Genomic DNA, 12,657 nt, shown 5'->3' with positions numbered 1-12,657 from the left:
TATATATTATTTAGAATATGTATTATTTTTAATTTCAAATATATAATATCTTATTTTAACTCTTATAATTTAAAATAATTGCATATCATGATTCATGTTATTAAGATGATCATATAGTTTTTTATCATTATAAATGCTATTTATTATCATTATAATATATTATTATATATTTATGTGATTTGGATTTATTATGCATGATCAATGATCATATTGTTGACTGTTACTTGTTATTAATAATTAAGTGTATATTTATCCTTCTAAATTCTTTTTTTAATAACTGTTTTTTAATTTTATTATGAAAAGTTATAAAGAACAATACATATTTAACATGTTAAAATTTATATATATGTAATATATACAATGCTAATATAAAAATACTTGCATATGTAGAAAATATAAAAGAATTTATACCCATTTAATATCAATTTAACATATATATACATATATATATATATATTAATATATACATTACTAATATAACAATCATAAATGTATATATAACTATATTAGTTTTTAGTATTAAATTCAAAATTATCAACTATTAAAGATTAAAAAATAAAATAATATGTTAACAGTAGTTGGTGCAAGTGATTAAGATTTAAAGTCTAGACACAAAGTATCCAGGTTCAAATCTCATAGTCTTTTATTGATAAATAATTTGTAAATTCGAAAAATCTTTTAAAAAAATTAAAAAAAAATCCGTAAGTCCCCTTGGTAACTTGCCCTTGCCTTAAAGATGAGATCACCTCCCCTATTCTTAAACTTTATTTCACTAAAAAAATAAAATAATGATATATTGTACTAATATTATTATTTATATTGTATTTATATTATTAATATAACAAATAATTTTATAAATCATTTTTCAACGTTTGAAATAATTTTTATATGATTTATTAAATAGCTGATTAGGTATTATAATTAAGACATTAAAAATCAAAATAATCTTTATATGTTTATATTAAATTAAAATAAATATAAAAATTGTATTAAACATATTTTCATGTCGTGTCATGTGTTAAATATGTTTTTGAGTGACATATTTATTTAAACATATTTTTCGTATCTTATATATGTTTAAACGTGTTAATACGTATAAGACGCGAATTGTATCGTATCAAAATTTATATCAATATGAATAAATATGAAACACATTTTTTTTTAAAGCACATATATGATTTTTTTCACATCGTTTTCATATCAGATCACCTTATCATTTTTGAAATTATCTAGTCTAATTCTAAACATGCTAACTTAAGGTTAGTTTAAATTCCATGGCACCGAAAGTGGTTGACAATGTAGGTGTGATACCTCACTCAAAAGAACATGAGAATATGATATATATAAATGTTTGTGTGCAGAGGTCTAAATTCATATTTTCAAAATATTTTTTGTGAGATAAAATCATTAAATCTTTGAATTAAAATAAATAACACCTCTCAAATTAATACAAATATCCATAAATTCTATCATAACGATCACTGGCTAGAAGTTCAAGAAATGAAATGCTATATTATAAAAGCCACCTCTATAATCTTAATAAGTATGAACTAAATGTTATATGTGAGAGCCTTTTTTAAAATCCAAAAAATAAATTTGATTCTCGTTATAATTTTGTATTGAACTTGATGAAAATGTCAAAATTTAATGAAGAAGATTATGATTCTTCCAATCTTACATTGAAAGAATGAGCGAATATGATATATATATATATATATATATAAATTTAAATTCATACTTGTGAGGCATATAGGATAAAATCAGACTTTTCGATTAAAACGGATAATATTTTTTAAATTGATTATAAGTTTTCACAATAAATGCAAAAGTATTTGAGAGTATAACTTATATATATATATATATATTCTCACTATCAATTTTAATTTTATTACTATAATATCTAATCTCACTTAATCTCATCGATTAATTTCATTACTATAATATTTAATCTCACTATCACAATCATTTTTAATCTCGCTGTAACCAATCTCTAAGCTCTACCAAATAAATTCTTAGCTAGCACGGTTTCTCCATTATTATATATACCTTAAAATCCAAGCCATACACGATTTCATTACTAATCTTTTCTTCTACAATATTAGGGAGAGAAAATATACGATCTCTATTCTTTCTCTTTGCACTCCAAAATGTCTCGCTTAAGCATTGTTTTGCATATCGTTTTTTTTGCTTTCATCTTCCAACCAACATCTTTCGAAGCTAGAAAGCTTTTGAACTTAGAGAAGAAAGAAGTCCCTTCATTTAAGTACCATTTTGTTGAAACCACCCTTCCCATGGAGCCTACGAAAAATGCCTCCTGCTAGTGATGATAAAGGGCTTGCAATGCGTAATAATGCCATTCATCTAGCCAAAATTGATAGAGTATTACAGTCTTCCGCAAGTCCAGGAGCAGGCCACCACTGAATGCGTTATTCTCCCATTGTCTCCCACTATATATAGCTCTAGCAAACAGTCATTGTTATAATTCTATGATTGCCCCTTTACAGACTTTATGGCTTGTCATTTGATTTTTCTAGGGGTTTGGTTCAACTACATAGCATATGAATAACACACAATTACATAGACAATTTCGTTTGCAATTTAGCGGTTGGGGGCTTAATTTTCTTCATACATGTAATAAACAAAGTAAGTTTGCAATGAATATAAGAAATAAAGCCTATGATGATCTTATATCGATTGATTGTTTGTCATGATCATAGCATTTCTCTTGAAAAGCATATTGATTGTCTGTTCAATAGTGAAGAAGAACCGTGCAAGCCTCAACATGTTTTTACATTGCTTGCTTGAATACGCTCTCAACTTCATTATTGCTTTCATTTTCTTGAATACCAAAATACATTTTTGAGATCAAACAGTAAAGACCACTTGTAAAAGTGCATCATTCCAATCATGGTGTCAAACTTGGAATCCTCCACTTCTATGCGAACAGAAGCAGAAAGGGGCCACTAAAATGTAAGTTGCATAATGCCTTCGCTTAATCTCAGCAGTTTATTGGCCCCACGAAGCCAAGGTCTTTTTAGTCATAATAAAGGGCAATGGGCTCTATCATCTAAACGGTGCCCTTCTTTAGTATAGTCTTACAATTAACTTTGAACCGCCTTTGATGACGCTAAATTCATTACCACAAAAACTTTTTGTTAGATATTGCAGGTGATAGCACCTTGAAATATCAAAGTGCATAGTCAAGTAAGATACTATTTGATACTTTATATACGTATTTGCTGCAAATTAGAAAGTACAAATTATAGAAGTTCAAATCGTAATGGATTTTCGTTAATGAAACATTCAAGAAAGCATTATTTGAGGGAGGCATTTGATTCGGGGGAAGTTAGATTACCTTGAGGAATATAATTCCTCCCTGATTACTTTATCAACAGATGTCAGAGAATATTTAGATTTTTGTGTTTGGTTCATATAAGGAAAACTTAATATTTCTGTGCTTGGTTCTGAATTTTTTTCCCACCGATCTCTAGGGCCTAGGGCCACACTCAATCAAGTTGAAGCTGCCAAGTTCATCGATAGAAAAGTTCTAGGTTTCCGATAATACCAGAAGTTTATTATTGCTTAGGCTTAATTATAATGGCAGGTTCTCTTTGGTCTGATCTAATATCTAACAGTCATACCACATAGTTCTTCATGTTTATCATCATTTAAAATTTGGTGCTGCTCAATAAAATGCAACAGTGATCATTGAGCAACTGGTGATTTTAGTGTCCGATTAAATTCTAAGGGTGATCTTTGGGTACTGTTTATGAGAAAAGCCCTACACGCACGCAACTGGCATTGCTTTCAATAATGTGCCCTATTATGTGTACCATGATACATTGAATCAAGAAACTCCTTCAAAAGTTAGAAGTATCACCATTAATCTGCAGAATCACCGACTTATCCATAAGCAGTTAAGATGTTGAAGGCCAAACATAAAGAAATTAACTGCAAATTAGTAATTTTGTATGCATATAAGGCACATTTCGATAATGTAAGGAGACCTTAATCCTAGAACTCTGGCCATGATTCCTATTTCTCCTTTCTATAAGTAGTTCTGCTTTTGAAGAAAGCCTGACTAGACTCCCAGGTCGATGGATGAAGTGGAAGAAAATGATATTGGCCACATTCAGTTCAAATGTACCTAACTCAATGTCTACGAGATATTTCCAGGCATAGTTTTTACAAACGCTGTCAAAGAATTTCTGGTTTTCAATTATCCATACCATCTAAACCAATTCAACTTGACCCTCACGTCTCTACCTCATCCATTGGCCCATAAATAGATCAGTTTATGAGCCGATTCTATTATCCCGAACACAGCCTCTGTATTTCCTTCTTTGCAGCATAAGCCTTATTTCCTAGACTTTTCTCTCTTAGCACTCTTAATGGCTCATTTCAACAAAACCACAATCCTTGTTATTGCTATTGTATTAGTATGCCATGCTCCATCTTTTGGTGCCAGAAAGATCTTAAAGGAAAGGATGAATGGTCCTGTTTTGGACCAGAGTACCATTGTGAGTGCCAATTCTAAGGTTCTTGGTTCACCTGCACCTCCTGCTAAAAATGGTCATGCAATGGCAGTGAATAAAATGCACATCACCAAGCACAGAGCTGTGCCTGACCAGTCAGTTCCAAGTCCTGGAGCTGGCAATAAGTTAATTTGAGGATCAAGCTCCCCACCCTGATGTGAACAGTTTACAACTATATCCAATAAAAATGTATCCTATCATTTGGTTTATGTACTCCTATTGGATTTCTTGGGGGTTACCACTGATACTTCACCATTTGAAAGTGTAACAAATAGCTTATAGTTATCTTAAATGTTGTAAGCTATTCAAAATTGCATATTTCATATTGATTAAGTAGTGAAATCTTCAATTTATCTTGTTCCTCAGTCTTTATTTTATTTTATTTTTGTTTCCTTCCTGGAAGAAAGGAATATGTTTGGGATATACGACACTAGGCCAAAGATCTACATACAGCTTTCATATTCTGATCTAGAAAATCCTTTATAGAAAGAACTCTAACTGCTCTCAGGATGATTAAAACTAGTAAGGATATCAAACCTGGGGTTTAACTCGTTGGCTCTTGTAGTCACTCACAAGAGCTGGCATCGATCCAGCAGATCTAGAATTCAAATACTAATACTGACAACCCCTTTTTCAATTCTCAAGGTGTGGCCTCCTTTGCACAGATAAATGATTAGAATTGATTTTCCTGATTACAAACTACCTTCCACCCACAATAGAGTAAGTGAAGCTATTAGAAACCTAAAAGATTTTGTGCCAATCTCTAAATTAGAGCTCAAATTTGGACACAAGGAACCCAATGCAGCAGATTCATCCCTGTTAGAATCAATGTTTGGACATAATGTGGTCTTGGGCTTACAATGAGATTGTTAAACCTATCTTCTAGGGCAGCTTATGCTTCAAAAGTAGGAAATATTTAGGCCAAAAGTACTAGGAAAAACGTTTCTTTTAACTTCTGTAGAAGTCAAAACAATTTCAGCTTTTAAAGGTCAAAAGCTGAAACTTCAAGTTAGAGGTTCTAAAAGGAGCTGCATTGATAAACTTATAGACAGCTCAATTTCCTTTACCAAGTGAGCCAAGAATGTGAAGACCAACAACTATTAATAACATTTTACTAACAGATTATTATCTTATGCATCAATCATAGAATTTAAAACTTTTTAAAAACATGACAGTTTCCAATAAACATAAGAATCTAAGTATATAAGCTGGTGACAGATTATGACAAAACAAGAATCAGGCAACAAATCTTCCAGCAACTTCAGCCATATATTTGATTTGAGAAACCTTGGTGTCTGAAATATCAAACAAAACTTTTGTTGATTATGATTTGAAACCAACCTTTGCTACCTGTCCGAAAATCATACAATCTTTTAAAACGAATCCTCCAAATGACTTTGAGACAAAAATATAAATTAAAAATTAAAAAATAAAGGGTAAACTTCATAAATATACTCTGTAGTTAAGGCTAAAATGAATATAGCCTTTGAGGATTAAAAGATGACTATTAATTACCCTATGATTTGTTTTATTGTTTTTTCTTCAAAACTGTTATTTTTTTTGTTTCTTTTCATTTTTTATTTTTTTTCTTTCTTCTTCTTCTCAATTCATAATCAGTCTCTCTAATAGTTTGGTTTAATTTGGTTTTAGAGAGAAAATGAATCAGCCAATCCAAAAACTCCGTCAAAACCATTTCCAATAAACAGTATTTTTGATTCAGCAAAACCCAGACAATTGAGCAAACAAGGGCAAAATGCAGATAAGCATTGAACCAATAGAGAAGAAATTTGGACAGTAAGTAATCTCAAACAATTCAACAGCTAGTATTCATCAGAATTCAACAACCCAAAAAAAAAAAAAAAACCAAGAAGCAATTCAAAGCCAAAATCCATAAAACAAACAGCAAAGAATCCACCAACAAACCTCAACACAGATCAGCAATCAATGAACCTAGAATCGGCAATTAACCAAACCACAGAAGACTCATTCGGTAGTGCAAATTCAACAATCATCCATTGGCAAGCAATCATAGGCACAAAAATTAGCAGTAAAACACCCATTGAAAAAATCGAAAACAAAATAAAAAGTTTTAATTATAAGAGTTTCGGTATTTTTTTCCGATTATGGGGATATTATTCTTTTTAGATTTTGGTCTGTGTCTTGAAATGTTCAAATAAAGAAGAAAGTAGCGACATCTTTGATCAGATATCGAGTTTTTGTTGGGTATTAGACAGATAAGGAAAGAGAAGAACAGTTACAAACAGAAGAGGAAGAAAGCCAAGACTGCCGATCAATGGCGAATTAGGTGATGGTTTTTTAATTGATTTTTGGGTTTTATTCTTGAGTTTAAAATTGGTAGAGAGAAGTTAGAGAATGCTCTAAGAGGTTTAGTTTGCTGATAGAGAGAAGTTATAGAAAGAATTAATTTAATTTTAAAAATAAATAAATAAATTTTTAAAGAAAAAATATAAATTAAAATAAAAAATAAAAAAATTTCTCAAGTAAAATAATAATAAAATAAATTATGATATAATTAAATATCACATTTTAAATTATAAAAATAATCTTGTTTTGATCTTAGTGACAAAATATATTTCTTAATCCAAAAATAAATGACAAATGGTTTACGTATGAAAAAAAAAGTACGTGATTAATCATGAATAGACAAGAGGACCGCAAAATCACGTTCTTCAAAAAAAAATGTTACCCCCATTCAATGCTTCCCACGTATTAATGCTACAACTGTCCAAATTTATGTAGTCCTTTTCCAATCCTGAAAATTTGATGTGGCTCCATTTCATTTTGAAATTTGAGCAGATTTTTGTTTTCTTCTCTTCTTCGGACAGATCCCCACTGTCAAGTGATTGAAACCAATCTGACGATCCCATGCTTTCTTTCATTTTAAATAGAAGTGCGCCAATGTTTTTGTCATCCGATGACCCACCACATTCAATTATGAACCGTTTTATTGCTACCCAGACAACTATTATAGCGTTTTTTTTTTTTTTTTTTCATCCAAAGTTTATATTTTTGCGGTCCAATACATGTATTTGATAATATCAAAAGGGCTTTTTATTTCTTTAAAGCTTTCAGAGACAAATCAGAAGGGGTTTTGATAACAAGCTTGAATTCAAAAGTAGGAATTACTTTGGGTTAAAAAGCAAGACCAATTTCTTCACAATGATCAATTCAGGATTGGTTTTTAGCTCTCCTATAGTTTTAGATTTTCAGTTCTTCCGTACCAAATATGTCAAAAAGTTCATAATTGATTTCCTTCTAAAGTCCTGAATTTTTATAATGTTGAATGATTGCATTTCAGGTTCACCTCAAATTAGTGTAAAAGACCTGAGGCTACAAAGAACAACCAGCTTCTTAGTAAAGCTTTTTTTCTATATCAAAACATGGAAGATTTGAATCCGTGTTTAAAAAAATATATAAGCACCAATTATTCTATCAAATGCTCGGATCCACTTCTTAGTAAAGCTTAAAAATGAGTGAATCAGGGATTTTTTATAGCATCTAGACAACATAGAGACAAAAAGATGGACAAACCTTCTGGCAATACATGGCATGGCATCCAAAGCAATACATACAGATGATGAATATAAAAATAGTTTCCAACCTATAATTATTTACATATAAAATCATTAGAATAAGGCAATAATGCAAAACAGCTAAATAATCATTGGCCTAATATTAACAAATTGGGGGATGTGTCTTACAAATAAATTACCAGTCAATAAGCCTTTTGTCATTAAGGCCACAAAAACAGGGAGACAAATTGCCCAGGTAAAGCCATACACAGCAACAAGGCAAAGCCATTTCTCTAATCTAATTTACTAAAAAAAGAATCAAGAGAATAGCATCCAGTTCAATCTATTATGTTGTGGGTCCAAATGTACCTGAAGAACTCTGAGACTAACATGGGATCAACAGGTTACCTTGTTTTTCAATTAAGAGAGATAGACCTGGCACTGTATTACAGTTTTACCAATCCTGAATCCAGGAACAATGGTAAAAGCCACTCGTGGTTCTGATTCCAGTTTAATATCTGATGAAAGGAATGCTTCCTCGACTACACTTTCCATGTATACTTCAGAAAATCTACACCCTCTGCTTATTTGAAAGATTGATGCCTCAGTCTCAAAAGCAAAGGCTAAGCAGTGCAGAAGCCATACCCGCTTCGACATTTCAGCAAATAAGGTGAAAAGAGCATTGTCTGGGAATTGATAGGAACTCACCATGTCTCTATTGCTCAAATTGCCAAAAAAAGATGATTCCATCTTAGGATGAACAACTTGCAAGTACTTGGTCCGGCAAAATTTGGCAAATGTTGACTTGGGTTTCATGGCTAGATATCCCTTAACTTTCATGGATTTCAGTTCCATAAATCTCTCAAAAAAGACTTGCGGATGTTTCTTCCCCTCAGGCACAGAGTTACCAAGAAGAGAGAAGTAAGGATGGTGAAAGGCCTTGAACATTTCCCTGCAAATGAAGGACTCAAATGCAAAACATTTGTCATCTGCTTTCCAAAAAACCACACCTCGTTCTATTGAACTAGCTGCTGCATTGATATCCCAGTCAGCAGACTTCATTTCATCAATCATCAGCCTCATAAAACTTCTAATGGATTTAACAGTTTGCCGAAGAACTATAATAAAATGGCTTGGACTTAAGCCTGACAGGTGAAGATTGTCAAGCACAAAAAACTGACCACTTTGATTTAATCTCTTCTCGAGAAACCTGTTTTGCTTATTGGATTCATTAGACTTTTCTCGAAGAAAAATTATCTCAGACTCTTTGAGTCTCAGCTGAGATTCCAGTTTCTTTCCCATAATTTCAAACGTTTTTGAAAGACTTTTCTGTTCCTGAATTTCAGCTAAAATCATTGCACGTTCGGGGGAAGGATCATACTGTTTCTTCAAGAAACACTGCTTCAATTCTGACAATTTCTTCAAGTAAGAAACTATCAATTGATCAGCAGCTTGAATCCCCGCAGCATCATAAGGAGACTGAGCATGCTGCAACTGAGCATATCCTGCCTTAATAGCTGAAACAGTAGCAAAGATTCTTGCAATAAGCGCTTCCAATGCCATCATTCTTTCAAGCTTATCCTCATGTAATCTGTCAAATTTCTGAGATAATCTCTTGGTGGTCTTACTGTCATTCCATTCCTCAGTTTTTTTAGGCTTAACCTTCTGAACCGCATCATCGGGAACAATCCCAGCTGCAGCGGTGTGCAGGTGAAGAACTTTCGATAAAGTTCGAACCCATTTACTCTTTGATGGAGTAACAGCCGATGGCTTCACAGCTTCCATCTGCAAAGTATCACAAATTATGACAACAGTTATAAGTCTATGAGAGAATTTCTTCAATCAACTTTAACAGACACCAAATAAGTAAACAAAAGAATAAGTAAAGGAGAGGTGGGGAAGAAACAAAGATCTAGGATGATAATGACTATGATGAGCGTGTTGATAAAAAGAGAAAAGCAAAATGCTTTAACACTTAGTCCGAGGGCTTTAATGGAGAATGGAATTTTCTTTTTGTTAGCTCCATAACCTTAGTGAATTCTCATTAATCTTCTTTTGACAGAATAAAAAAGGGAAGACTTTTAAAAAATGTGGGAAAAGAGAGAAAGACAAATAGAGAGGAACAAGAAGAAGAAGTGCAAAATCGATGTAAATGATTCAATTACATGCTCAAAAGGGGCGTTTAACGTTAACAAAGTTCAATAAGCTTGCCTATCCGACACTATGAACCTTCATTTGGAGCTTAATATCCCATGCAAGGGGGAAATCAAGCGGTGGAGAAAGCATATAGAGGAACAAACATTTCAGGAAACAATTCATATGGGGTCAAAATAGGCATTCTAACATACTATTCAATAATCTATTCATAACAACCCACTTGCCAAAATATAAAACAGATTCCAACAGCAAGAAGACAGTGAACAAATATATTAATACATTCCATGCTGATTTTTTAATGCTTGATTTGAAATCTATCCTGTTCTGACAAGAATTTTTCCTGCAACTATCACGTATTTTTCCTGGAATTATACTTTGAAGAATTGCAACTTCATTTGAATACAGAAGATGTCAGTTACACCCACATGGAAGAATCAGAAAATGTCCAAGAGGTTTCCAAGAAAAATAATGCAGGAAAAAGAACTTAATCTGAAAAGTATTTTGCTAAGAGAGAAAAGACCAAAAGCATTAAATCCAAAAAGTAAAAGTATAGAAGATGATCATCTTAACATACAAAGTTCCTATAAATTGGAAAAAAAAAAACACTTTAAATTTTAGCACAAATCCAAATCAAGATGTGCTGTATTTTTATAAGAAACAGGAGAAAAATAACAAACATACATTTTTCGTTCCAAATGAATAAACTTGACCGCAGCCTCCACTGTGGTCCATGAACCACTTGAAATTTCCATCATTGTTCTACATATTTATTTTCACACTTGGCACCGAAAAGTTTTATTATCGGTGCAGCACCTTCAAACATCCATTGGATTTTTGGACCAACTTTTAGATTTACCGAGATTCGTGCCAACTTGTCTTTACAACCAGAACTCTTTGCCAATTTGAAGCTAGTTTCAGTCTTAGCTGGGAATTACTAGTGCAATTAAAAACTAAAATTATCGTACTAACTCACAGTCTAACCAAAAAAGAACAAACTAATACACTACGATATTTGTAAAACAAACAATTTTTTTTTCTAATTACCACTTGAATCAGAATCAAATCACTAACTTAACTACCCTTTATAGGAATATGCATGATTTCATGTTAAAAGAGAGGGATTTCAATCTCAACTCCAAATTAGAAAAAAAAAAAAAAAAAAAAAAAACTTCTTCAACTAAAAAAATCATTACTAAGTAGAATATTGCTATAACCTAAAATTTTTGAAAAATCAATGGTCAAAATGAACAAGTTTCAGCATTTAAAAATCTTGGAAAAGTTTACAACATGACCCTACCTACCAATGTGTTTATGAAATCACAATGGGACAACTATGAACCACCATGCTCATGCATTTACACTCTGACAAAACCATCAAACTCCAAAAGCTTAAAAAAAAAAAGTTATAAATAAATAATCAATCAAAAACATATATAGTACTACTATTATTAATTTAAGCAGAAATTCTTCAGCCAATAGGGCCAGAAGTTCACGTACCTATTAAAAAAAATACACAAAACAGGAGATATCGTACAACTCTGTCTACTTCTTCACTTCTTCATTGTTTTGTTTACGTGATTCTCAAGTAAAAAGAAAAACCATTGGAAGCTCTCACTCTTTGTATAAAACACAGCCAAAATCCTGCAATATTATTAAACAAATGAAAAATAATTAAAACGACGTCATATTTTGCTGGAAAAAATATGAAAAGAATGAACAAACCCAGAAACAGAGTATTGAGAAGAAATTGGAAAAGAACGGAAAGGAATAAAACCCAGAAGCTGAAACCCGAGAAACAAACATAAAATTATAGTACTGAAAAATCAAACAAGAAAATTGGGAACAAAAGCAACAAAAACCCATAATAGAAGAAAGAAAATGGAAGCAAAAGGAGTTAAATTCAAATAAAAAATTTTTAAATATGATTGAAAAACCAATGAGAAACTGGAAAAACACCACCCTTTAACATACAATTAGCAAGCAGAAAAGAAGAAAAATCTCTTCTTTGACTTGAAATAATTAAAACCAACAACCAACCAAACTTCTCCAATGGAAATAAAATCTCTCTTTTTTTTACTTTTGTGATCAAAATTTTCCCTTTTTTGAGCTGATATTAAATTTTTTTTTATTTGATAATTGCAGAAGAAAAATGGAGGAAGCTTTTGGTAAGAGAAGAAAATCAAAAGACGAAGAAGGACGAAAACGACAGAGATTTTGTTCAGACATGGGAGGGATTCGGAATTAAAAAGCTGTCTGAAGTTGTCAATTTCGATGATTTACTATATTATATTTTTACCCTAGCTTTTTCTTGATATTACTTATCCGTTAGCATTGGCAAGGCTAGGGAGATTGTAAAGTCCGATAGGGGTGATTTTGGGAGTTCAGTTCATGATTCTGACTTTTGTCAGATTTTTTATTACGAAAATGGACAG

General features: G+C 31.7%; 1 protein-coding gene across 1 annotated transcript; it reads right to left on the bottom strand.

The window, feature by feature from the left end:
* Positions 1-8,355: 8,355 nt before the first annotated feature.
* On the bottom strand, positions 8,356-11,094 carry LOC111288632 (protein GRAVITROPIC IN THE LIGHT 1-like). The gene is made up of 2 exons (XM_022879597.2): positions 10,907-11,094; positions 8,356-9,853 (listed from the first exon to the last, which is right to left on the bottom strand). The coding sequence occupies exons 1-2, from the start codon at positions 10,955-10,957 to the stop codon at positions 8,489-8,491; spliced, it is 1,416 nt and encodes a 471-aa protein (XP_022735332.1). The 5' UTR covers positions 10,958-11,094; the 3' UTR covers positions 8,356-8,488.
* Between the last annotated feature and the right edge of the window lie 1,563 nt (positions 11,095-12,657).

Source organism: Durio zibethinus, chromosome 4 (genome assembly GCF_047325235.1).
Source record: "Durio zibethinus cultivar Kanyao isolate XHJ-2024 chromosome 4, ASM4732523v1, whole genome shotgun sequence".
Lineage (NCBI taxonomy): Eukaryota > Viridiplantae > Streptophyta > Magnoliopsida > Malvales > Malvaceae > Durio > Durio zibethinus.
This window is presented reverse-complemented; position numbering and strand designations above follow the sequence as displayed.

Bases quoted from the DNA above. Each gene is read 5' to 3' on its own strand.
- LOC111288632 (XM_022879597.2), bottom strand. From the start codon at position 10,957: ATGGACCACAGTGGAGGCTGCGGTCAAGTTTATTCATTTGGAACGAAA. The intron at 9,854-10,906 runs GTATGTTTGTTA...GATACTTTGCAG, and splicing joins ATTCATTTGGAACGAAAAAT to ATGGAAGCTGTGAAGCCATC.